The 26,812-nt window shown below is 38.8% G+C and overlaps 3 protein-coding genes across 3 annotated transcripts in view; 1 reads left to right on the plus strand and 2 right to left on the minus strand.

Moving 5' to 3' along the window:
• Positions 1-399: 399 nt before the first annotated feature.
• Positions 400-10,865, minus strand: drap1 (DR1-associated protein 1 (negative cofactor 2 alpha)). Its single transcript, XM_033983540.2, has 7 exons — positions 10,615-10,865; positions 10,101-10,173; positions 9,905-9,998; positions 7,851-7,976; positions 6,406-6,496; positions 6,235-6,323; positions 400-2,097 (listed from the first exon to the last, which is right to left on the minus strand). Exons 1-7 carry the CDS (start codon positions 10,654-10,656, stop codon positions 1,953-1,955), a joined length of 660 nt encoding a protein of 219 aa, XP_033839431.1. The 5' UTR covers positions 10,657-10,865; the 3' UTR covers positions 400-1,952.
• A 1,537-nt stretch (positions 10,866-12,402) lies between these two features.
• On the plus strand, positions 12,403-16,774 carry c18h11orf68 (chromosome 18 C11orf68 homolog). Its single transcript, XM_033983647.2, has 2 exons — positions 12,403-12,519; positions 13,858-16,774. The coding sequence occupies exon 2, from the start codon at positions 13,889-13,891 to the stop codon at positions 14,630-14,632; it is 744 nt and encodes a 247-aa protein (XP_033839538.1). The 5' UTR covers positions 12,403-12,519; positions 13,858-13,888; the 3' UTR covers positions 14,633-16,774.
• The window catches only part of rela (v-rel avian reticuloendotheliosis viral oncogene homolog A), a 35,977-nt gene continuing 25,931 nt past the window's right edge, over positions 16,767-26,812 (minus strand). The window contains exons 8-11 of the mRNA XM_033983799.2: positions 20,498-20,713; positions 19,400-19,480; positions 19,222-19,305; positions 16,767-18,554 (exon numbers count right to left, since the gene is read on the minus strand). Of these exons, the coding sequence (XP_033839690.1) occupies positions 17,776-18,554; positions 19,222-19,305; positions 19,400-19,480; positions 20,498-20,713 (1,160 nt within the window). The 3' untranslated portion in view covers positions 16,767-17,775. The remainder of the gene's footprint in view (positions 18,555-19,221; positions 19,306-19,399; positions 19,481-20,497; positions 20,714-26,812) is intronic.

The following is a 26,812-nucleotide window of genomic DNA, read 5'->3' on the forward strand; positions in this document are numbered from 1 at the left end:
ATGTGTTGTTCCGTTTAAACCGACCTGTACAGTCTTGCCCTTATCTGATCAGACAACAGTACTCAGTGGAGCTCTTGTCTTACCGGCTGTGTGAGTCACGAGAGTGCATATCAAAACCAACTGCTCCCACTGCAAAATAATGAAAGCTATTCTTCTGAAAGGGAGGAGGGAGAGAGAGAGAGAGAGAGAGAGAGAGAGAGAGAGAGAGAGAGAGAGAGAGAGAGAGAGAGAGAGAGAGAAAGAGAGAGAGAAAGAGAGAGAGAAAGAGAGAGAGAAAGAGAGAGAGAAAGAGAGAGAGAAAGAGAGAGAGAGAGAGAGAGAGAGAGAGAGAGAGAGAGAGAGAGAGAGAGAGAGAGAGAATCAGTATCGGGTCAACAGCTACAAACACACACACTCCCAAAAGATCTGGAAAACTTTATTTGACTTTATTTCACCCATACAAAATAAAACAAATGCTAAAAGTTTTACATTACAGTGTTAAAGGTGACTGTCTATTCAGGAACATTTCATCTTCTGGCATAAGGGGGCCCCAATGGACACATTTAAAATAATCTAAAACAAGAGAGAAATTATGTTAAGCGATGAACAGAGGAGAGTGAGAACTAAAGGTTTAAAAACAAATGTCTGGTCCATTTGCAGCAGTACATTTCTAAATTCAATGATGGGATATGAAATTATACATGTAACTGATAATGGGAACACAAAAAACCTAGTTGTAAACGGGGCTTGATAAAAACGAGAATAAAACTAGAAGCTTAAAGTGGCCCCAAGGACAAGTCACAACAAGGAAATGACAAAGTTACAATAGACTAAAAGAGACTAAACTGGGATTGACTTGTAAATCCAGGATCAATTGGAAAACACAAGCAAATCTTAAAACTGGAAAATATGCATTACAATTGAAGCTAAAAAAATGTTGAAGAAATTAGGCAAAAAGAAATGAACTGAACATACAAATTTGCTTTACGTAGGACTGTACTGTACATTTCTAAGCACACTGAATCACAGTGCCCAAAACTGCAATTACAACTGCAACTACAATTAAATCTGTATACTTGTTTCGATCTTTTATCTGTGCATATTTTATTTACAATATTCAAATTCTGATTTGCAATTGTCAACTTGTTTATGGTTTGAGGTTTTGCTTCCTAGTGTGACAATTTGCCACTTTATTTTTAGACCCAATTGATTTGTTTTTTTCGCTAATGTTTTAAGATTTTTTTATAGTTATATTTCATATAGTTTAAGATATATTTTTGTTAGCATCAACAAATTATTTTTACATTTTGGAATTTGCTTTTGCATTTTAGTAATTTTCTTTTAATTTTAGATCTTTTATATTGTTAATTTCTCAAAATCCCTCCATTTCTCTTTATTCTACATATTGCACTTTGCTTATGTGACTTATCCTTATGGTCACTGTACAACCTGAATCTCAGACAGCTTGGCAAAATACACCTGCTTCCTTGTTTACATTAACAGCATGACTTGGCAGGTCGAGACAAAGCCGGGAAGTACAGCTCACATTTGTTCCGCGGGGACACTTTAGAAGAGTGCACCTCAGCCTCTTCCTATGGGGACCATGGCTATGAAAGATCTTTATTTTATCTATTTGGGCGGCACGTGGGTATTCACTGAGGACAACTATGCATGTCTGAGGACTACAAAAACTGCCAAAAGAAGGAAGAAAAAAAAGAAGATATAAGCCACATTTATCCTCTCTGCAGGGCCAAAAACAGTGACCAGTGTCTCGGTAGTCAAAGTAGCTAAAAAACATCTTGCTTGGATTCTCCTCCACAATAAAATAAAAGCCATTAAAAATTAAAACACAGAATGTACAACCAGATTGGGGTCTTCTCGGCATGGTAATATGTGTAAAGTTTTTTTTCCCCTCCTCTCCTGGACCAAATCCAAAATGGAGACTGCATGTGTATGTGAGGAGGGAGGCGGAGCTAGGAGTCGTAGTCTTCATCATCGTCGTCAGCAGCGTGTGGTACAGGGGGGAGGGGAGGCGGCTCGTGGAACATCGGGGGGCGGGGCGGGTAGTGGACGGGATACTCTGGTCCCATGTTGTGGACTACCCCCGCTTCATGAGGGCTGGAGCAGAGTAGTGAAAAAACACATCGTGTAAGAAATGATAAAGAACCATTTTATTTTTAAAAAAAGGGTATTTTATACCCTTACACATATATACACAAACACACATGTATATACACACACACACACAATATACAGACATGGACAAAATTGTTGGTACCCTTTGGTTAATGAAAGAAAAACCTCACATTGGTCACATAAATAACTGGAATCTGACAAAAGTAATAAATACAAATTCTATGGAATTTAATAAATAAAAGTCAGACATTGCTTTACAACCATGCTTCAACCAAATTATTAAAAAAAAAAAATTAACTCGTGAAACAGGCCTGGACAAAAATGATGGTACCCTTAACTTAATTTGTTACACAACCTTTTGAGGCAATCACTGCAATCAAATGATTCCTGTAACTGTCAATGAGACTTCTGCACCTCTCAGCAGGTATTCTGGCCCACTCCTGAGCAAACTGCTCCAGTTGTCTCAGGTTTGAAGGGTGCCTTTTCCAGACGGCATGTTTCAGCTCCTTCCAAAGATGCTCAGTAAGATTTAGGTCAGGGCACAGGGAAGGCCACTGTAGAATAGTCCAAGGTTTTCCTCTTAGCCATTCTTGGGTGTTTTAGCTGTGTGTTTTGGGTCATTGTCCTGTTGCAAGACCCATGACCTGCAACTGAGACCAAGCTTTCTGACACTGGCCAGCACAATTCTCTCTAGAATCCCTTGATAGTCTTGAGATTTCATTGTACCCTACACAGATTCAAGACACCCAGTGCCAGATGCAGCAAAGCAGCCCCAGAACATAACAGAGCCTCCTCCATGTTTCACAGTAGGGACAGTGTTCTTTTCTTGATATGCTTCATTTTTCCATCTGTGAACATAGAGCTGATGTGCCTTGGCAAAAAGTTCCATTTTTGTCTCATCTGTCCATAGGACATTCTCCCAGCAGCCTTGTGGCTTGTCAACATGTTGTTTGGCAAATTCCAATCTGGCTTTATAATGATTTGTTTTCAACAAAGTGTCCTCCTTGGTCGTCTCCCATTAAGTCCACTTTGGCTCAAACGACGACGGGCTTATTTGTTACCATTCGTCTTATCCGTCTCTTTGATTTGTCATCAATTTTCCTCCTGCAGCTACGTCCAGGAAGGTAGGCTACAGTCCCATGGATCTTAAATTTCTGAATATGTGCAACTGTAGTCACAGAAACATCAAGCTGCTTGGAGATGGTCTTATAGCCTTTACCATTAACATGCTTGTCCATAATTTTCTTTCTAATCTCCTGAGACAACTCTTTCCTTTGCTTCCTCTGGTCCATGTTGAGTGTGGTACAGCAACATGTCACCAAACAGCACAGTGACGACCTGTAGCCCTATATATAGGCCCACTGACTGATTACAAGATTGTAGACACCTGTGATGCTAATTAGTGGACACACCTTGGATTAACATTGGTCACATTATTTTCAGTCTTTTCTAGGAGGTACCATCATTTTTGTCCATGCCTGTTTCATGAGTTTATTTTTTTAAATAATTCTGTGGAAGTATGGTTGAAAAGCTATGTCTGACTTTTATTGGACGGGCACACGCGCGCGCGCACACACACACACACACACACACACACACAATGACATAGGCTTGTAGGCTGTGTACTGGACAGAATCTTACAGGCTGGAATAGTGCCCGGAGATATTGTAAAATTACTAAAACATGCATGGATGATGTATAAAACCACAGGCAGGTTTTTTTTGATGAGGGAACAACCTTTAAAAAGCTTACACTTTTTTTTCTTTTTTTTAAATCTATTTTTGCATAATACCCTCCCCTCTTTAAAGTGCAAATGACAGATTAGACTACTTGTTATTTCTAGCTTTTTGTTTGTTTGTTTTTTTATTTTGGTGAAGTTTATAAAGTTTATAATTTTACTTCCAGATTGTAGTAGAGGCAATTCCATACCTGTTATCCAACAACAATAATGTTAACAAGGGCCAAAACACATCTAAACTGGAAAATAGTTATGATTAGACTAATAAAAATACATGTTAAATCCGTCTTCCTTGCGCATATATTATCTCTGCATGTTTAGGTAATTATGTATGTTGATGACATTGGCAGAGGTAATCAGTTTTAGAACTTAACTTGTGTAAAACTATGATTTATTAACCACAGGAACCAAATCAAGTAATATTAGAAAAATATGAAAACCTGGCATAGGCATATCAAGACTCAAGAGTAGAAGTTTCATGTTAAGGATCTACGATAAATTGTGTGGCTTAGTGGAATAAAGGCTCCAAAGACAATGTTACAGACAAAAAATGTGCATAACCTTTAAGAAAATATTTTGTATCATATATTTTTTACACTGAGCTTGTTGTGGCCATCTACAATTAAGGTTTGAGTGCTAGCTTGATGGTTTCCAAACTAGAATCTTGATCTAGTCAGACTGATCAGAGTGGACAGATAATTGTGGAAATTATCGGTGGCTTTATTTACATGCACACCAAAATCGAATCACTACCTGTTTTCTGGACCTTTAAGATGACTTAAATCACATGCAAACTGCAAAAACTGGTGTGAATAATCAAAGGGACATGATGAGGAAGAAATCTGAGGATTTTGCTTTTTACATGGCATTTTAACAATCTTTTAACTCCAAAAATCTGATACTAATTACATGTTCAGTGTCCATGTAACTGCCACTGAAGTAAATACACACATGATGGAGGTATAGGCAGAAGATTGCTAAAAGAAAAAGGTTGCAAACCACTGCTCTACGCTTCTGATATACACTCACCTAAAGGATTATTAGGAACACCTGTTCAATTTCTCCTTAATGCAATTATCTTATCAAACAATCACATGGCAGTTGCTTCAATGGATTTAGGGGTGTGGTCCTGGTCAAGACAATCTCCTGAGCTCCAAACTGAATGTCAGAATGGGAAAGAAAGGTGATTTAAGCAATTTTGAGCGTGGCATGGTTGTTGGTGCCAGATGAGCCGGTCTGAGTATTTCACAATCTGCTCAGTTACTGGGACTTTCACGCACAACCATTTCTAGGGTTTACAAAGAATGGTGTGAAAAGGGAAAAACATCCAGTATGCGGCAGTCCTGTGGGCAAAAATGCCTTGTTGATGCTAGAGGTCAGAGGAGAATGGGCCGAGTGATTCAAGCTGATAGAAGAGCAACGTTGACTGAAATAACCACTCGTTACAACCGAGGAATGCAGCAAAGCATTTGTGAAGCCACAACACGCACAACCTTGAGGCGGATGGCCTACAACAGCAGAAGACCCCACCGGGTAACACTCATCTCCACTACAAATAGGAAAAAGAGGCTACAATTTGCACGACCTCACCAAAATTGGACAGTTGAAGACTGGAAAAATGTTGCCTGGTCTGATGAGTCTCGATTTCTGTTGAGACATTCAAATGGTAGAGTCAGAATTTGGCGTAAACAGAATGAGAACATGGATCCATCATGCCTTGTTACCACTGTGCAGGCTGGTGGTGGTGGTGTAATGGTGTGGGGGATGTTTTCTTGGCACACTTTAGGTCCCTTAGTGCCAATTGGGCATCGTTTAAAGGCCACGGGCTACCTGAACATTGTTTCTGACCATGTCCATCCCTTCATGACCACCATGTACCCATCCTCTGATGGCTACTTCCAGCAGGATAATGCACCATGTTATAAAGCTCGAATCATTTCAGATTGGTTTCTTGAACATGACAATGAGTTCAGTGTACTACAATGGCCCCCACAGTCACCAGATCTCAACCCGATAGAGCATCTTTGGGATGTGGTGGAACGGGAGCTTCGTGCCCTGGATGTGCATCCCACAAAGCTCCATCAACTGTAAGATGCTATCCTATCAATCTGGGCCAACATTTCTAAAGAATGCTTTCAGCACCTTGTTGAGTCAATGCCATGTAGAATTAAGGCAGTTCTGAAGGCGAAAGGGGGTCAAACACCATATTAGTATGGTGTTCCTAATAATCCTTCAGGTGAGTGTATTTGAGAAAGGCCAACCTAAATACTGTATAAATATTTCTAAATATTGTATTTAGACTAAAACAACCACAACTCCATTGAGCATAAACTGTCTCCCATAAGCAGTAACATTAAACCAATCTTCCCTGAGAGGTGTACCTGTGAAACCTGGCAGCCGGCTGCTGGTTTGTGCTGGACTGAGAGCCGTCTTCCTCATCTCCATCTGTCTCACTGTCCTCAGACTCTTCCTGTGGGACACACATGGGTTAGAATGACTCACTCACACATGCTCCTGAACAACTCCAGACTAGTGCTGTGAGTGTGACCCACCTCCTGTTCTGACTCGGTGCCTGATAACTTCTTGTCTTTGCCTTTGGCTCCTGCTCCTCCGTTCTTGCGTCCAGTGCCAGGTTTTCGACCCCTAGCAACAAACAATTCAAAAGATATTACAATCACTAATTAGACTGGGTGTACAATGGAAATTGAGCCAGTTTGTCTCTGAACAGAAAAGCAGGTCTGTTTGGGAGTTGCAGACACCAATCTAAAAACCGAGTGCAAATGCATTTGTGGTGCCCATAGTCTCATACAATAAAATATGCACAAGCATATGTTCCAATCTTAGGCCCTGTGTACACGTCAACTTTGGTTAGGAAAACACACCATTAACACCTAATTTGATCTGCATTTGTAAACAGTGAGGAGTGAAGAGAAGCTCTTTTAGGTGTGAAAGGTAGTAGTAGCATAAAGCAAACAGCTGTCGAGCAAACAGCGCTGTGCCCATTACTGACACGGTGCACTATACCACAGTAGTAGTCATGGCAAGTTATAAACAGGAGGTAAAACTTTTAGACCACAGAAATAACCTTTTCCTCCATTTTCATGTGAATTGATTGAATTATGTTATTATGTAGTATGTTGTTGTAGTGTAAAAGAAGAATCAAAACAATGCCAACTTGTGATAGCTCATGGTCGTTTAACAGGCCCCTTATTGTTGTACTGTGATGACATTCAGCGGTCAATGGTTGTAAAGGAAATGTATTTTTTAAAAATAAAATAAGGACATTATCATGTTTGCCAAGTATACATCATTTAACTGGTTGCAAATCTGGGGGGTACCAGACATTACTGGGGGTCCCCAATCCCCCAAAGAGTCAGGCCATTAAAAAAATGTTTTAGTACAAAATAAATAAAAATAAAAACCCACACATACAATTGGAAGCTGCATAGATGAACTAAAACACCCCAAATACTGTTAAGAGGGGGTATTACACTTGTACAAGGTATCAACTGCTAACGCATAACATATGTAGATCATTATGTTACTCCCCTCTCCCTTTGATCTTTGTGTTGTGATAGCGTTCTGAAGGTGAAGTGACTTGGCACAATCAGCAAAACTGCTGCACATCGCACCATGTTTGTGAAGTTGTAGTTTACAGTTTTGGATCATCTTTATATAGTTGTATTTACAGAATTGTCATGTGGGGACATGGATGACGTAGACTTGTGGATGAGCAATGGATAGAATCTCATAGCTAACTATAAGGAGGGTTCGAATAGGGCCCGGGAGAGATTGCTAAAGATTACTTAAACATGCATGGATGCAGAAGGTGATTTTGTATAATACACCCTTATTGCTTGTTGTCAATAATTTATCACATGATACATTAAAGGGGCCACACTTTTGCATAGGAGTTTCCATAAGTCTCTGGTACAAGAAAACCAAATGCATTGTCTCCTGGCATCCTGTGTCTGTGCATGTGTGCATATGTTCATACCTCTTTGGGATCTTCTCACCCCCTCCCTCTGTGTGGTTGTCCTCTCCTTCTCCCTGCATGTCCGGCACTGTGGCCACCAGGTCTTTGAGGAAATCAAACTGCTGCTCGAGCTCGATACACTGTTTCCTGTGCACAGTGTTTCAACACCACACAGATCAGAATGTGTAAGGACACATTTAACCACTTCGTGAGGAGAACAAGCCAAAAGGAAGCCAACAACCACAGGACATTTTGGATTGCTACTAAAAGTAACTTATGCCGTTATTTAGGAGCTATAATATCATCTACAGAGATGGGGTGTAGGTACTGTAAACAAGTTAGTAGAGATAAACTGAAAAATGCTACTTTGGATATAAGCTAAATTAGAACATTGAGTGTATTGATACTTTGCAGCTAGTGTCGTCAACATTCCCTGGGGGTGTGATGCCAACTGCCAACTGTGAGCGGCGCTCTGTCTGAAGTTCTGTTAGACTTTAATCTAATCTTGGACACAATCTGACTAGAACGATCTGATTTAGTTGGAACTACAACAGGTGAGCTGATTTGTCACTCTCCTTTTTTTGTTTAACATCGAACATGTTATCAGGACCATGAACGCTTGCATTGATCGCTCTTGAGAATGTTTTTAAATCCATTTTGTATTTTTCTTGAGTTTTACAGAGTTCTTAAACCTTTTTGGCAGGGATTGCTAATATTGTACCTCCATGGAAACAGCTGAACATTCCACTATAGGCATACATGTAGAGCAACCCTAGCGTGTCTGCAAAGTATCAATAGTCTAGGCTAGAAAAAGAACGTATTGAACCTAAAACTTGCAGTGTAATCTTTGAAGAGCATTTCAGTAATTCTGTGGTTAATTTAAAGTCCATTCACATCTTTGCAATCCTCAAACCTCATGTTCATGCCTTTATTATTATTAAAAACATTTATGTTTGTCATATATAATGAAAATCCTGATAGGAAATCGCCACAGAAATCTATTTGAGGGAGTGGCAAGTATATTATCTGCTCTTGTCCTCCGCGATGACGTATCACGAATAACACATCAGACACGTCGCCCAAAAGTAGACCCACAAGCTAGTGAAAATGAGCCAAAACAAAAGTCTTTGGAGAGCTTTTTAACAAAGGGGAAAAGGCCAACTGAGGAGCCAGAAGAGGAGACTACAACCTCAAAGAAAAAGAAAAAAAGCTAAATTTAACAGACAATACCAGGAGTCCTACTTAAAATATGGGTTTGTCGCTACAGGTGACTCTCACACGCAGAGTCCGCTCTGCGTAATATGTGGGAAAAGCAAATGAGGCAATGAAACCTTCAAAACTGCTTTCGCACATGGAGACTAAGAACCTGGGATTAAAAGATAAGATTTAGAGTTTTTTGAAAGAAACAAATGTGAGCAAGAAGGAAAGAAGAAACAAGTGCAGGGCTCCCACTGATGCAGCGGTATGGTGAGTTGTATTTTTTTATGCACTTAACTTATTTTTGCCATATTTATCTGCCACGTGTAGAAAGCCGGTCCGTGAAAATAAAACCTACATTATTTCGGTCCGTGGTGCAAAAAAGGTTGGGGACCCCTGATCTGGTGGGTTGCTTCTTGTCTCTGTAGGGATGTTAATGCTTGCCTGGAATGTTCCACAGTATGGCTTCTCTGGTATGAAGCTCAACAGTGATATTTATTTTTTCCCACTGACTTTCAAAAAAATAAAATAGATCTAACTCTTTGAATTTTTAGGAAGGCAATGGGAAAATTTTATGGAAAATTTACTTCTGGAACCGAAGAGACTTCAAAGTGCGACTGTTGAGCTCCATTACATTGCTACAAAAAAAAACACCTTAAAACAAAAAAACATCTTTACCTATCAACGGATCTGACTTTTATCTGACTGGTTGCATCACGTGCTGGTCAGCATGGAGAAGATTAATGATTTTCCTAGTAACTTTCATATGGCAATATGGTTTGTTTACCTCCACGGAGAAAAGTTACATAGTGCATCGTTAAGTCTCCTCTGAAGTGTTAAAAGCTCACAAATTCAATCCAAAAAATTTAAATCCTTACAGATGAGATGTTGTCATGGTTTTGGCATTCCTGGACTGAGTGACGTGACATGCTTTTGTGAGCAGCGACTCCAGGAAAAGCTCCAGAGCCCTTGCTAAATTTATGGTTAAAGAATACTATTGGTTACAGTACAAAGGCACAGAAGATTACATAAATTAAAGAATTAAGGGAAAAATATAGAACGCGTGAAGGATACAAATGATAACTGGTACAGCTGCAGCCACTTTGCCGATTTCCTCATCCGTCTGCATAATCTTCTTAATCCGTGCCTGAAAAATTAAAATAATGCACTTTAACATGTAAACTTTGATTAAGTTAAGAACATTTTAACATAGTAACAGTCAAAACTCTTCTATAAATGTTTATTTCTGCAGATTGCATTCCTTTGTAACAACAGAACTATTATAGCCATCTGCTAGAAGTTACTAAAATTCATAAATTGCAGTAATTAGTAGTTTCAGTTAGCATGTTGCTAAAAACAACATTGGCCAGGATGCTAGTTAGCAGCTCCCATTAGTTACACATGCACCAAAAGCCACATAAGACTCCATATGTCATGCACAAACGTATTCAGTTATATTAAACAAGTGTATGTGTCAAAATATGTCTCATATGGAAAACGTGGCATGCATAGCGGCTAGAAAAGTTAGCTTTTAGTGCACATCTTAGCATTAGCCCAGTTAGCACCGGTTCATTAGCTTCTGACTTACCGGAGGGAATCTGGCGTTATATTTCTTCTTTTTGCTGGGCATAGCTAAGTTGCCGGCGTTACAAAATTAAAATAAAATACTTAAATATCCACGGACAGTTATTTATTTTTATCTAATATGGCCCCCCTCTGCCCGCTGCAAACGCCAGATAGCAATAGCACGCCCTCACTAGTTCCTCCTGCTGCAGCCGAGCGCTGTCTGTGGTCCTCCCTGCCGCCGGGTCCCTACGCCCCCGGATTCATACACACACCGGGCTGGGCTGGACTGCACTGCGTTTTGAGCACTAAGAATGTGTCCAACAAACTACAAGAATGCTGTTGGTTTACGCACACCCATTTTATTTATTATACATATTGATGTAAGACTTCAGATACTAAACAGACATATAGTTTATTGTCTGATGACTCTCACTAATTTAACCAGTTTAGCTTATTCGTCCAAAGAAAACCGTGCAGAAGACCCCAGAAATATCTGCAATTGGTTGCAGCTGGAGCTTAATTACAATCATTTTTCATGATGCAGACTTTCACTTTACACTTTTCACCTCAAAATGTGTGACCTTAGTCTAATGTGTGAACCAGTGGTTCAGATTTTACACCACACCAGTTGGCTGCAACATATTCTTAATTATTATAAATAATCAAATGTTTTTGTCCATGGCAGGGCAACAGATTGCATTCATTTTCAACCTGCCACCTGTGCCCAGTAAGGCGAACTCTGGTTACACTTGGTGCCACAACCAGGTTCTGAAGCCAGTTTTAGATACCATCAACTGAGCAATTAGCAGTTGCAGCAAAGTGCACAATTCCACCTGCACCATCTCGTCTGTCAAGACAAGAGAGCAGCCAAAAGTAGGGAAGAAGGCAGCAACGGGGATCTTGGCTTCACCCAAGGACTGGGAGCTATCTGTAGACCTGGAGAAGCAACTGAGATTCCTCATGCACCTCATCAGCACCACCCTGAGGCAAGACATTCTGGTTGTCTCAGGCACTCACTCCACAGAGCCCTCATTGTATTGGACATCGCGGGAACAGCAAGGAGCAGAGTCAGCCAAGAAAACCTTGAGATGGCTCTGGATCCAGAGAAGAGAGCCATGAGGACAGGCGAGTGTCACTTGAACACAAATTAGGCCTGAGAAGCCATGGCTGGGAGGCCTGGACAAAGGTGTCTGATGTTGAAAGTGTTCAGGTGCATCTCCAGAAGATGTATCTAAGAACTTGGCCTTCTTCTCAGGTTGCAACATGTACTTAATTATTTGTAAATAATAATAATAATAAAAAATGACTGTGTTGATCAACAATTGTGTTGACTGAGGCCTAGACTACAGCAGATAAATCACCATTAAGTTCCTTAAGCTCCTTAAGAACTACATACCCAAAAATCCGCCATAAGACTGGTCATGGCCAGTGTTGCAAATTTAGACAGAGCCATCTGCCTAAATTTTTAAGGAACTACATTTTGGATAAATACTTTCGACCGGGCATGGAAGTATGATAAGATCATATATTATAGGTCCATGGAACCGCACACCAGAATTGTTAAATCTTATAAGGCATGATTTATGCCATTATTTCCCATTCAAAAATGCATTTAAGTGGTTTTATTCCCAGTTTACAGGGAAGCAATTCTCATAAATCAGTTCATAGTAAGTAGTTTCAGAAAAGGTTCATAGTTGGTCCTCCGTGGCAGTAGGCTAAGCAGTGGAGCAGACTGCGTGGGAAAGCATCGGCCGAAGGGACCGTTTGTTTCGCTCTGATTGGTCATTTCTACTCAGAAGGCGGCCGGTGCGGGTTTCCACCAATCACAGCGCATGCACACTTCCGCTGGCCCATGCTGAAGCTGCCACTCAATCAGGACTGCAACAAACCACAACAAAATAAAGCGCAAACTTAGCACTGCGACACGGTAAGCTTCGGCATTCTTATTATCTAAAGGAAAGCGTAACTATGAACTTGTTCTGTTAACTTATCACCCACACGAAAAGCATAATTTGAGCTATCAGTTCGTGTAGAAAACTCGGGCAAAACCAGCTCGCTAGCTTAACGAATGGCTAACATAAAAAACGGCTCTGATATGCATGTAAAATTATTCCCAAAGAGTTATGTTTGTTTGTAAGAACGTTAAGCATTAATCGTTGTCAAATGTAATTTTTTTTAGCCCATAGTGTTAATGGCAGAGCGCTAACAGCACGCGTATAACGTCAAGGTGGGCAGGTGTTGCAAATTAGCTCTGGCTGTTAAAACTAATGCTGACAATGGATTGCTTTGATATTATAATCTATGTATGTTAGATCTATAAAATAAACTAGCGATATAAATCACTGTAGTTACGAGATCAATGCTTGACACATTGCGTGAGTAATGTATGGTGACAATTCTTGGGTTTCAGCTTACTGGTTATATATTTTAAGCATTTTTAGTTTATTTTTTTCTTTTAGTTATTGCTATGGTTCATTTTTATTATTTTGAAAGCCACGGAGAATGTCTACTTTACCTAAGCCTGGTTCAAATTTGTCATGATTTGGTCCTGGTTAGAGCCCAGTTTTTTCCTGATAGACTTCCTGGTCCTGATCGAATCCGGGGTTAGTTTCAGTTTAGTCCTGGTTTTGATGTGGTCTATGTGCAAGTGTGATAGGGCTACTGGACTTGCAATTGCAATGGGTCAACATCTGATTCATGTTTAGATTGTTCAAAGTTCAGTTTTTGTCCAGCATTTAACATTTGAGCAAGAGACTGAAATCTGAACTCATAAACTAATACAAGAATCATTCATTTGAGAGCATGTTTTGTAAAGGTGCTAAAAATAAAACTGTAAAAAGTGCACATAACATTGTCTATTTTGACTGGGTTAGTATATAATCTGAGGGACTTCAGTTGGTGTTTTTTTTTTTTTTTTTTTTTTTTTTCCTCCTTATGGTCACTTTCAAGCATGGTTTTCTGTCTTTTAGAAAAAATATATTTGCAAGGATCAAATTGGTCAAAAATAGGGAAACCTTGGCCATTTCTTGTATAAAATTGGGACAAATCAATGTTTTGTATGAATCTGCTTCAGGTACATAGTGAAGTCTGGTCACTCTAAGTGTTTTACATAATAGAAGATAATATATTATGTTGCTTAAATAATTTCCTTTGTGGTTTGCTAATTGTGACAATACAAATTTCACTTTAGTTTAAATAGCGATTAATTTTGCAGCCCTAGCCTAGTGTGAACTCACTCTAAACAACTGTGTGCCTTGTCCGGTAGGCGCAGCAACTGGGACACACTTTAACTCGACATGGAGGAGGAAGAGGGTCCTGTAGATGGCGAGGGCGACCCCCTGTTCGCTGCCGAGACATACGCCGCCGAGGCTATGGCTGCGGACATGGACCCTTGGATTGTCTTCGACTCCCGCAGAACCCCCAGATCTGAGTTTGACGACTGGCTGGAGAGCAACCGGCCCTCCCAGGTGTACCGGCACGGGGACCTGGAGAGCGGAGTGAGCCCTGTGGGGTGGATCGCTGTGCTTGGGCCCACCCACTGCCCCAGTGCTGGAGACATAACCGGCCTGCAGGAGAGCTGGGAGAAGCTTCTGGACAGCAGGCGCCCGGTCAATTTTGATACAGTCAAGGAGTTAGCGCTAAACCATAACGTGCTAACTGGAAAGTGGCTCATGCACCTAGACTCTGGGTTCAAGCTGGATCACGCGTGGAGTTGTGTGGCCAGGGCGGCCCTCGATGGGAAAATTTCTCTTGTAAAAGTCAGCCCATTTAACCCCAAGTCTGACAAAAAGCAGGTGATTTGTGCCTACAACCAGAACTTCACGGACGAGAGTGAGGTCATACGGCTGGATTCCATAATTCGTGCGACGGGAATCAAGTGTCCGCTCACCTACAAGCCAGATGTATACACTTATCTGGGAATCTATCGAAACAATCGCTGGAAGCTCTGTCCCACTATATTTGAGAGTAAATTTGACCTTGAGTGCGTGCCCCGACGGTCACACATTGTCAACAAAGTCACTAATCTGGAAGTAACTTAAAACTTTAGGTATTCACAAAGACTAAAAATTCTTTGGTTCAAAATCAATGGTGGTTGATTTTTTTTTTTTTTTTTTAATTCAGAGATTTCCCTTTGTCAAATAGCCACAGCACCTCATTTTATTTAAGAGATGTTCTCCAAGTTGTTTGTATTAATAAAACAAAGTAAGACATCTTTCAGTTCTTAAAATGTGCTGCTGGAAGATGATTTGATTTGGTCACAAATATTCGTGTATCTCTTTGATTTGGTTGGTTTGATAAAAATTTGGCAAATAAATCATACTTCTAAACTGCCAAGCATTCTGAAATCATTATTTTGAGTAATGTTGAAATATCCATGTAACTAAGACCTTTTTTGGTTTGTGTCCACATATTAAAGTTAATGTGCAATACCTTTCAAATAAAACCACTTCAGAAATCTCTTGGATGTTAAAATGTGGTTCCACTCATTAGAATAAAAGTAATACAATGACGTAGCGTCACAGTACTAACATTTCAAACTTGATTTCAATGCTAAGGAATAGACTTGATACTCAATACCAGTTCCGATACCGCGATGATAATAAAAAGACTCATTATTTAGACAATAGTAAGTGATTTTCAACATCAAATAACAGTACTTTGTTTTATTTGGTCTTATATCTGTGTAATCTCCCAGTCGTCCAGATAGATTTCATAGTGGTCCTTGGGCGTATACTAGTCTGTGATCTTATATTAGTTCTAAATGCACTGCTAGGCCAAAAAAAAGTCGCCACCTGGATGTAACTAAGCAAATAGGTACAAGCCTCCTCCAGTTGGTCAGGTCTAGGTTCAGCAACAGTATGTGCTCAAAGAATAGGTCAGCTGACTACCTGAATATACTGAATGACCAGGTTATTCCATCAATGGATTTTTTTCTTCCCTGATGGAACGGGCATATTCCAAGATGACAATACCAGGATTCATTGGGCTTAAATTGTGAAAGAGTGGTTCACGGAGCATGAGACGTCATTTTCACACATGGATTGGCTGCCACAGAGTCCAGACCTTAACCCCATTGAGAACATTGCACAGTGGTCAGACTCTACCACCTCTACCACCATCAATGCAAGATCTTGGTGAAAAATTAATGCAACATTGGATGGAAATAAATCTTGTGACATTGCAGAAGCTTATCGAAAGCAAAGCTAAAGGCGGTCCAACGAAATATTAAAAGTGTGACCTTTTGTTTTTGTTTTTTTTTTTTTGGTGGTGATTTTTTTTTGGCCAGGCAGTGTATATATAGCTCAAGACTCTAAAGGTATTCAGGAAAGGTTCATTTCTGTCCTAATTATGACTTTTTTGTAACGAGTGCCTATATTCTATCCCTCCTTTTTTTAACGCAATTTTGTTAAGTTATTTTATCTGCAGCGCTAGTGTTATCCTCTGTTTCTCCACTAGAGGTAGACATTGTCATTGTAAGTTTACTTCTTTAAGTTCTTTAGAATTTGATTTGTATTCGGCAGTGCCATCTAGCGACCTTCACCTGTAAGTAGCAGGCAAGTTCGTGGAAGCGCCAAACTGCAAACAGCACTAGAGGTGTTCACGTGAAAACACACATCTGCTCTTTTCTCGGGAAACCCTTGATAAGACATAATCTGTAAATTACACGTGTCTAAAATGATGTATACTTACTGTATTATTTCTTGTAAAATTGTATGTTGAGGTAATTTCTGTATAACAACGTTTTTCTCTGTTAATGAGAGCAAGCTAACTGTGATGCTGATCTACCGTTATCAGTTTGTGTAATTCTTGTATATTTAAATACTGAATGGCTTTCTCATTTCTGATTTGCAGTTTTACAAATAATCATCGAATTTAAAGATATCCTGTTATTGTTTCTGGAGCCATTTTGATGTTAATCTCGCTGTCTGCAATTTGGTTAGAAAACACTTGCTTATTTATTTATTATATTATATATATTTGGCTGATGGCAGAAGAATTTTGTTTCAATAATAGTTTTAGTATCTGATATCTACAATCCTACAATATCATAATCTCTTACCTAGAATAGTATAAATGTATCAACTACATTTGGTTTTGAGTGGATTGAATGACCCTTAAAATAATATGAACAAATTCTTTACTTAAATAAAATACAAAAATCGAATATTAATATCCAGTTGTTCCAAAACCAACTTTAATATGTGAGAACATTCTGTACAACGTTAACTACTAGCATGTACTTTTTACATAGAAACTTCATTACATTGTGTTTACAAAATTGACTTAAGGCACCATTGTCACAGTCATTTCTGATCTTCAAAAATGTTAACAATACAACAATAATAGTTAAATGTAATCAACATCCTTGACATATACATTTGTGACCAAATTATTGTCATTTCAATTCACAATTGAAGCCTCTGTTTTGTGGAAGGATATAATTAACATTGTGTTATACAGGATCTGAAGAGCAGAAAATCTCATATTTGGCAAAGAATAGGTAATGCGTAACTGTAAAGTGGTTTGTCAAAAGCAATTAAGTAATACATGCAATTACGGCTGGGGAATAAAATCATTTGCCATAATGACTGGCAGTAAAGTTCCAACTAAGTCAAAGTCCATAATGTCAAAGAAAACGTACACTTTGCTTGAACAGTAACAGCCATATTACTGTTTTAACATTTTCAGAATTAGTTTAACTGTGATTAAAAATAGTTATTAATAATACTGTATAATTTGGTTTATGTTCCCAAATAACATACGTTTTTTATGTGTTAATAAAATAATTAAAATGCTTATTCTAATTCTGTTATTTATAACATTATTACACCCCTTTTGTCATACAGCTACAAAAATATATTTTTGTAAAATATTTTTCTGATGAAGAAATTATGTTTTTATTGTGCAAAAGTCTATGTTGTTGTTTACATTAGCCAAACAAGCATGGAATTATTGCACCAGTGAACATGTTAAGCTTTTAGTTTTTAGCTTTATGACCCAGCCCTAAAATGCATGATATGATAAGAACAGATTTAATTGTATCTGAAAAATGTTTGCAGAGGTTTTGTTACATAGTCTGTCAGCCCTTATAATGCATCTTTCCAATATCTTAATACAATTAGCAAGTCCATAAGTTGTTATACCACATTGTGACAAACTTAAAAATAAAAACAGAGAATTCTTAGCTGTTAAGTATTGAAATAAACCTGTCATCGTCTGTGGACATAAACCCCTCAAACTCTCCAATCTCCTGATGCGGTACACTGTTGTTGCTACTACCTAAAGTGTCAATCATGTTTTCATTATTGAGCAAGTCTGTTATGCTGGTGGGGTAGTCCATCCATGTGCTACCTGGGTTCCCTTCCACTGCAGTTTGGTGGGTGTTAGAGTTAGCCACACTAGATAACTGGTGACACCCCGCATGATTCGTCGCGCCCTCGCTCACTTGGTGGCGGTTGACTGGGTTGACCAGATCTACAAAGTCATCCATGTTGAGGCTCTCCAATGTTCCGCCGTCCGGCGCATCAGAAATACTTGGGAAATCATCATAATCTATGGCACTCTCCATATGGTACTGTGAGCTCTGCATTTGGGAGGAGGAAGAGGAGGAGGGCTGGGAAGATGGAGGTTCTAACCCTATGGCAGAAGAGAAGTTTGGGAAGAATTCATGGAGGTCAGGCAAGTTGATGGTGGAGTAGTCCTGGGATGTGGAAGGTTGAGATTGGGGTGCACTAGCCTGTGGTTGGTTCTGAGTGAAGTTCGGTAGTGACCCTGGGGTGGCTTTGGGGTGACTGGATAGGGTCAGGCCCTCGATCTTCCAGGGTGAGTTGGTGGTGGAGGAGATGGAGCAAAGGGAGGGGGAGGGCTCCACTTTGGGCTGGTGTGAGAATGACTGGGAGGACTGGGGGTAGCAATAGGCAGGTTGTGGTCTAGCGGATGCAACAGCAGGGGGCGCCACTACTAATGGAGACAATAAGGGAGCGTATTAGACAGTAGTTTTAATAGTTATACACATGGACCAAATGCATTTCTGCCTGTAAAGTTTGCATATGTTATTTTTACTTTAAAGGTACAGTATGTAACTTTATGGAGGTGGCTCGTTACCTGCACCATTGGAAATGGAAATAGAAAGTTAAAACTATACCTCAGAATATTCTCCATGTAGATAGTTATGTTTTTTGCCCTACTGTGGAAGATTATAGCCAAAAAACATTTCCATTTTCCAAACAAGTAGGAGGCTGTCCTCTCATCAAAGCCAAATAAGAGTCACGTTTGTGGAGACTCAAGTCCAATCACAGTAAGGTCACATGTTTTTCAGTGGAATAAAAAAAACAAAACAACTTTTAGTCTGTTTTTTGGCTAAAAAGTTACATACTGTGTCTTTAAAATGTGTACTCTGTAACGTTCTTTTTGGGGGTTGACACCCGTTTGTTTCCATGGAAGTTTTATTGCCACCTCAATGGAAACAAGTAGCATGACAATGGGTGAACTGACCGCAAGTTGTGGATCAGTTCTGTGATGAGGCAAAACAGTTCACAGTAAGAATGCATGTTTTTCAAGGTATAAATAAAACATGTCATTGAATAAAAGCTTAATTTTAAACTATAAACATAGAGCATGCTCTGACCTGGCTGTGGGTTCATTGTTGGAGGTTTGATATGAACAGTTCTCCTGGGGATGGTGAGCTGTCTCCTTTCTGGTGGGATGGTCACTGCAATTTAAAGTGTTTATTAAAATATAAATACTGCACTGAACAAAAGGTATCAGTGCTTTAGAAATTGATTCGTTCTATAAAGCACACTGACCTGAAGACAGAGAGGAGCTCTGTTTTAGACTCTGGAAGATATCGGCAGTGCACTTCCTCTTCACACTTACTCTGAACTCATCTGCACAAACACAAAAAGTACACAGTGAGCAATACAACAGAAGAAATATTATTCTTTTAATTTCATTCTGGTAATAAACTATAACATGCATAGAACCGTATTTTTACAATTTGTTCATTGTAAACTGTAATACTGATTTAAAATGGCTTGGTAATTAAAAAATAGAACTATTAATAGAACTTCCTGTTTAAAACTACAGAACTGGCCCCAACCCCTCAGCAATTCACTGTAGCAAGCAGTAGATTTGCATGTTTGTTTGGTTTTTTTTTTGGCTAAACAACATTTTCCAGCCTCTCGTGACCTGGACCCACCAAGTTTTAATAAATGCAAGTAAGTACTACAAGGCAAAAATACATTTTTTGAGCACTACAATCACTAGTTAACCTTGCCCAGCAAGATGGATTCTTCTGGTAGTTATGAGTTCACAAACTCAGAAGGATGCATCTAGGCGTTCTTTCGTGGGTGAAATAGGGCCCGCCCACTTGTTGTCACAGGACATTTTTGAAAAATGGCCATGCAACTTTTTTTATCCTTTGTATACGATCCAAAAGATACAATATATTTTTTCAGTTGTTATTTGCTATGTCAACAGTTCGAATTGCTCATAATTCTGACACTCATATATGTAGTACATTTCTTAATCATTTTTTCCCATAGATTCTCTGGAAAAAAAATTTTCAAGTTTGAAAATTACTTGGTGCTAATTGGCTATGTGGTAAAAACAAGACCTGTACTTTTGTTTAAAATCGGTTTCTGAAACTTTCCAAACCAATAAGTCATTAAAGCATTTTGCTGCTTTGTAAATGAGCTTTTTGGACTTAAAACAACCATGTTATGGATATTAGTGACCATGTAGCTGGTTAGCCTCTGCCTCTTAATATTCAAATTTTTCTATGGGAAAAAAAAATTATAGCAAATTTACATCCAGAACTAGAGCACACTTTGAAGTATCTGTTGAGCTCCATTGTCTCAAACTGGGTGGGGCTCATCAGTGCCCCTGCTCTGATTGGCTCATACCTGGGTCCTGAGGCAGGTACTGGAAGTCCATTGGCTCGCTGACCTCCTTGTCGGACGGCCTCCTGAGCTGCATCTTGACACTGACAGGTTTGGAGAGGTTGGTGTTGTGGTAGGGAGGGGTGCGAAACACTATGGCCACCTGCCTGTGGACATCGGCCTGGGAGAATGTGCCCTTCCCCTCCCACGCGTCTTGGAAGAAGCGCACCTCGATGTCCTCTGGAAGTACAAAAAAGATAATTATACTTTTTTTTTTTCTGTGAGTTTATAAGTGCTTTTCATAGTAGCCAGGGATCAGCACGAAATTTTGCAGTGATAGTAAAGCTAATACTAGCTAGCATGCTAACACTCAAGTTCTGATTAATGGACAAGAAAATGCTTTATAATTAAACACAGGCAGCACACAGCAGATGTATTTTGACCCCAAGAGTTGTTTATACAATATACCTGTACTGGGGCAAGACATATCTTCACAAGTACTTCTTTGTATGCAGTTATTATTAGAGATAGACCGATATATCACTTGGCTAATATATTGTTTGGGCGATATATAGTGGGGATATTTGGACAAACTTTAAAATAACACTTTAATATGAAGTGATAATAAAAAATGGTTTGTGTGTATGGTTGTAAGAAATTTTAATTTGAGGAAAATAATCAAAATTGGCCCTATGTATCAGCCCAAAAATATTGGCAGAGCTTATCGGCCATCGGTTGCTCTGGATTCTAAACAACCAGTATCATTCTAAACCAGGGGTAGGCAAACACACAGGCCACAGTGGGTTCTAAAATTTGACAGTTTTGCCAGGATATGGATATATGTATATATTACATTAGAGATATGGCCTGTAACATGTAGCACAGGATAAATATGTAGCAAAAGCATGAATATGCAAGGCTCATTGTACAAATTGTTTTCTAAATGCATTCTTTTAAAAACTCAAATTTGCAGAAAGGCTTGCTAGCTTTTTCTAATTTAAATGCCTGCAAAAAAACTCGCCTTAGTACTTGACTCGTGAATTGCTGTTTGCAAGTGAAAAAAAATGTTGCTGAGCCTGTAAATTGGCTGCCAACCTCTGAGCTGTAGCCGCCTGTTCCTGCATTGACTGCCTGCTAGCGTAGATGGCATGCTTCATAGAAAAGTGACGGCTGATATTGTAGTCTTTGAAACCCGCGACAGTTTCTTGGCATATTAGGCATACAGCCTTTGATCAGGCAGTGAAAAAAAAAAAACACTCGGTGCTCACTATCCACTTTTCTTTTCTTTGATAAGCTTATTTTTGCAGAAGGGCTGATAAGAGAATAAGAGAGTAACACATGTGAACAAGGTTGATGTAGCTGAAGTGCGCCATCTTTTGGGGAAATGGTGGCATTAGAGGGGAAAGGTAAATTGAACAAGGTTCACACTTACCTATTTTAACATAATCTGGTCACGTTTGGCGGGCTCAATTAATAGTTAGTTAGTAGTAAGTTATAAAAGCAATAAAGTGCAGAAATCCAGTAATCAAAAAACATAGGCGTCTGAGAATATTCAACACGCTTAACCATGCTAGATTAATATGGGACCCAATTTACAAGAAGAAAGGGTTACTTGGCGGGCACCTGAACATTCGTAGTATGTTATCAAAACGAGAACAATTGGAACACTTGATCTGTAATTCAAATATAGATTTTTTTGGGTTGTCTGAGACGTGGTTAACCAGTGCCTCCCCTGAATCGGCAATAGCTCTACCAGGTTTTAATGTTTTTAGAAAGGACAGAGCCCAAGGAAAAGGAGGGGGTGTATTGTTATATGTCAGAGATAAATATAAATGTAATCCTATAATATGGCCCTGTAACACATTAGAATGTGTTGGTGTAAACATCTCTCTTTCTTTGGAAATGTCACTAACCGTAATTTGTCTTTATCGTAAACCTTCAGCCAAATGTGATTTTTATGACCAATTTAAAAATCTCCTTAAAATGTGCAATCACAAAAAAGAAATATTATTATTTGGAGATTTTAACATAAATTGGAATGACAAAAAGGACAGGAAAAATCTAAAACTATTAACTGATCAGTATAATTTTACTCAGTTAATTGACAAGCCGACCAGAATTACAAATCATTCTGCGTCCACAATTGACTTGCTTTTCTCTAATAAGCCTGAAAGAATAACAAAATCTTATAATCTACTGACGGGTCTCTCAGACCACAATGTCATTTTTTGTGTAAGAAAATTAACCAAGCAACGATTTAATAATGCCTCCTCTAATCAAAGGGGCAAACGGCCGACAGAAAGGGGAATCCCAAAAAACCAACAACAAAATGTTGAAAATGCTCTAAATGACTTAAACTGGGAAAACCTAATATCATGTGATGATACTGAAATATGTTCTGGGGTTTTTCTTAAAGAAATACAGGATATATACATGTTTTTTTCTAAAATATTAAAGCATAGAGGGAAAAAATCTCAACCTGTCCCTTGGTTAAATTCAAATTGCCTTAAGCTTATGAAGAGCAGAGACCAATTGTTAAAAAAGTTTATCCAATCTAAATTGACCACAGACAGATTAATCTATACAACAATGAGAAATAGGGTAATAGTAGAAATGAGAAGGGCAAAAGCAAAATTTTTTATTGCAATTATGGAAAACGCTAATGGTAATGGAACACTAGTTCTAAATCACAATTTTTCCCTTTCTGCTTCACTAGAAGTTTATTAATATTCTGCCAGATTAAAGATCAGGGGTGAGCTTGTTAAAGATCCTGCTCTATTAGCAGAAGAGCTTAACTCTTTCTTTATACGGTCTGTGGAAGAAGTAGCAGCATGTTTTTCTACACCTGATTTATTATGTGTCTCTACAACAAACCAAGAAATATTTCAATTAAAGCAAATATCAGTGACTGAAGTTATAAATATTATTAGCGCTATGAAAAACTCCAAAGCCAAGGATCACCTGGGTTTTGATGCTGGATTCTTGAAATCACACAAAATGGCTCTAGCAAGTCCAATCGCACATCTAATTAATTTATCTGTGAAACATTCCATTGTACCACAGACCTGGAAGATGGCTATTGTAACACCGATTTTTAAAGCTGGTGATAAAAATAATATAAATAACTATAGGCCAATCAGTATATTGCCAGTGTTTTCCAAAGTACTTGAAAAATGGGTTGCAAAGCAGTTAATTGAACATCTCAACAGTGGCTCAACTCCTTTGCATCCCATGCAATTCGGCTTTCGTCAACATCATTCTACTGAGTCTGCAATAATAACGTTTCAAGAAAAAGTCAAAAGTAAATTGGATAAAAATAATTACGTAGGAGCAGTATTTTTAGACCTGAGAAAAGCATTTGATGTTGTGAATCATACTGTACTTCTGTCAAAGTTGTACTATTTAAATTTTTCTGACTCTGCCATAAAATGGATGGCTTCATACTTGTCTAATAGGAAACAGTGTACTGTGGTCAATGGAGTGAAATCGTCTTTTGTAGACTGTCCACTAGGGGTCCCCCAGGGATCGATTCTGGGGCCCATTTTATTTTCTCTTTTCATTAATGATTTGCCAGATGTTTGTGAGGATGTGGACATACAGTTATATGCTGATGATGCAGTGATCTATACAAGTGCAAAATCGCCAGAAGAAGCAGCTCAAACTCTCTCATCAGCACTAAGACATATTCAGAGTTGGCTTACCAGATCCTGCCTTCTCCTAAATACGCAGAAAACAGTCTGCATGATCTTTTCCAAAAAAGTTATGAACATCAGTCGTTCTAATGTTTTTTTTTGGAGATCATGAACTTAAACTAGTAACAGAATTTAAATATCTGGGTGTGCTGTTGGATTCCACACTGTCCTTTAAAAAACATGTTAAAATGATATCTCAAAGACTTAATTTTAACATCTCTAATTTTAATCAAATAAGAAGAGCTCTGACTGATGAAGCTGCTATGATGTTTCTGCACTGTATGATCTTTTCCCATGTAAGCTATTGCATAACAAGCTGGTCTCTTACAGGTGTGACAATCCTAAAACCAATAGAAGCTTTATATAAAAAAGCTTTGAAAATTCTAGACAAAAAACCTTTCACTTACCATCATTGTAATATCCTTTCAAAATATAACTTGTTGAACTTTGAAAACTTTATTAAATTTAGAAATGCCTGTCTAATATACAAGTGCTTACATGGGCTGGCACCACCGCCTCTAAAAGAACACATTAAATACAAAACTGCATCACGAACAACCAGAGCCACAAGCAGGGGTGACTGTGAGGTTCCTGTGAGAAGAACTACTTTTGGTCAAAATGTTCTGTCATTTAAAGGTTGTGTACAGTGGAACAGTCTTCCCACTTTTGTAAGGGAGGCACCCACTTTTACTACATTTAAAAGGTATTTAAAGGAGTGGCTTAGATCAACACAAACATGTGAACACAATTCATAGTTACTCAGTTTTAGCTTTACATAAAATACTCGACTTATAGGACTTGTACAATACACCTTGCACTTTAGGTTATGTGCAATACACTTTGCACTTTAGAACTTGTGCAATACACCTAGCACTTTAGAACTCGTGCAATACACTTAGCACTTTAGAACTCGTGCAATACACTTAGCACTTTAGAACTCGTGCAATACACTTGGCACTTTAGAACTTGTGCAATACACTTAGCACTTTAGAACTCGTGCAATACACTTAGCACTTTAGAAGTCGTGCAATACACTTAGCACTTTAGAACTCATGCAATAAACACAGTACTTTAGGACTTGTGCAATACACACAGCACTTTAGGACTTGTGCAATACACACAGCACTTTAAAAGTTGTAGTAACCCTCCTGAGTTTATGTTTTTGACTTGGCTTCTGTCCTTTTTCTGTAATTGACTGTATTTTGTGTATGTGGTATTTTATGTTAAATGTGACCATCAACCTGTCCAGGGACAACAGATGGAAACTAGCCTGTGGCTAAAATCTGGCATATTTACATATGTATCTTATGTTCATTAATATGCACTGTCCCTTTTCTAAATAAATAAATAAATAAAATAAATAAATAATAAGACCAAAGTGCCGTGTGTGACCCCGGGGGCCGATTGGCATCAGCTATGAAAATACCAATATCGGTCAATCTCTAGTTATTATTGTGTCTTGTAATTGCAGTTTGGACCTGATGCATGGTCAGATAATGCTAAATATGAATATATTTAAGCGCTTGCGACACACCCACATAGTCGACTAAGCGATGCACAAAGCAATGTCTTCAAATTGTTTAAGTCAATTTCAGCCCTCGTAACTAGTTAAATTCCAGTCCTCTAGCCTAAATGTCAGAAACTCACAACCCAGATTACTTGTCTTTGAAGACCCATTGTGTAACTTTTTATCCAGAAAATTTTAAATAAAAGCATGTCCCATTTCATCCCAACAGTGTGGCTTAAAACCACTCCTTTGAGAAAGTATGGTTTTAACTTTCTATTTCCATGGAATTAAGCAAGTGACATGGTGCTCACAAGGCCAGCACTGATCTAAAAGAAATGTGTTTTCAAGAGCAACTGTCAGCAACATTCGCTGCATGAGAAATCTGGCTGATTCGGTGTTTGATGTTGCTTTGGAGCAAAGTGCATCACAACTGTCATGTTTTTAGCATTTTGGAGTTTTAGAAATTAAGATGTTTCTGCTTGAACGAAAAAGGAAACGCCCAACTTCCAGATCTCTTTATGAATCTTTATGAATCAAGCTGAACACAGACACATTTTGCATGTTTTTTTTTTACAGTGTATGAATGCGCATTGTGTTCTGCATCCTGATTGGCTAATGGTGCGTTCACACCAGGGCGTCAAGAAGACTTTGAACGCCTCTAGTTGGACTGCATTTGGGGACTAACGCCTCCGATACGCGTCATCTTGACGTGCGTCCAGATGGCAAAAAGTTCAGCTTTTTCAATTTTTGGCCGCGTGAACAGAGCGTCTGACGCCTGAACACTCGACACGCCACGTCAACACCAGATTCACGGCGCTCTGATGCGTGAAAGCGTGCCAATAAAACTTACTTCGCGGATTTCACCGCGGGTTATTTTTGGAACGTAACCCCTGCAATAAATGAGGGAACACTGTATTGATATTAAAAGGCGCACCATGTAACTTTTCTTGTCTTGCTTGTCTCAATGGATATTTTATTGCTTTGCCTGAAATGTTCCACAGTATGGCATTAGGCAAGTAGAAGAGATAAGTTAAACATTTATTACCAAAACCGTGGAACCGTCTCCATGGTGGCAGACCTCCAAACCAGAAAAGTTACATTGTGCACCTTTAATTTACAGTGCATTTTATTTGTGCTCCA

The sequence above is a fragment of the Periophthalmus magnuspinnatus genome, chromosome 18 (assembly GCF_009829125.3).
Source record: "Periophthalmus magnuspinnatus isolate fPerMag1 chromosome 18, fPerMag1.2.pri, whole genome shotgun sequence".
In the NCBI taxonomy this organism is placed as follows: Eukaryota; Metazoa; Chordata; class Actinopteri; order Gobiiformes; family Gobiidae; genus Periophthalmus; species Periophthalmus magnuspinnatus.

Bases quoted from the DNA above. Each gene is read 5' to 3' on its own strand.
- drap1 (XM_033983540.2), bottom strand. From the start codon at position 10,656: ATGCCCAGCAAAAAGAAGAAATATAACGCCAGATTCCCTCCG. The intron at 7,977-9,904 runs GTAAGGATTTAA...CACTGTGCACAG, and splicing joins ACCATGACAACATCTCATCT to GAAACAGTGTATCGAGCTCG. The intron at 6,324-6,405 runs GTGGGTCACACT...TGTGTCCCACAG, and splicing joins GCACCGAGTCAGAACAGGAG to GAAGAGTCTGAGGACAGTGA.
- c18h11orf68 (XM_033983647.2), top strand. From the start codon at position 13,889: ATGGAGGAGGAAGAGGGTCCTGTAGATGGCGAGGGCGACCCCCTGTTC.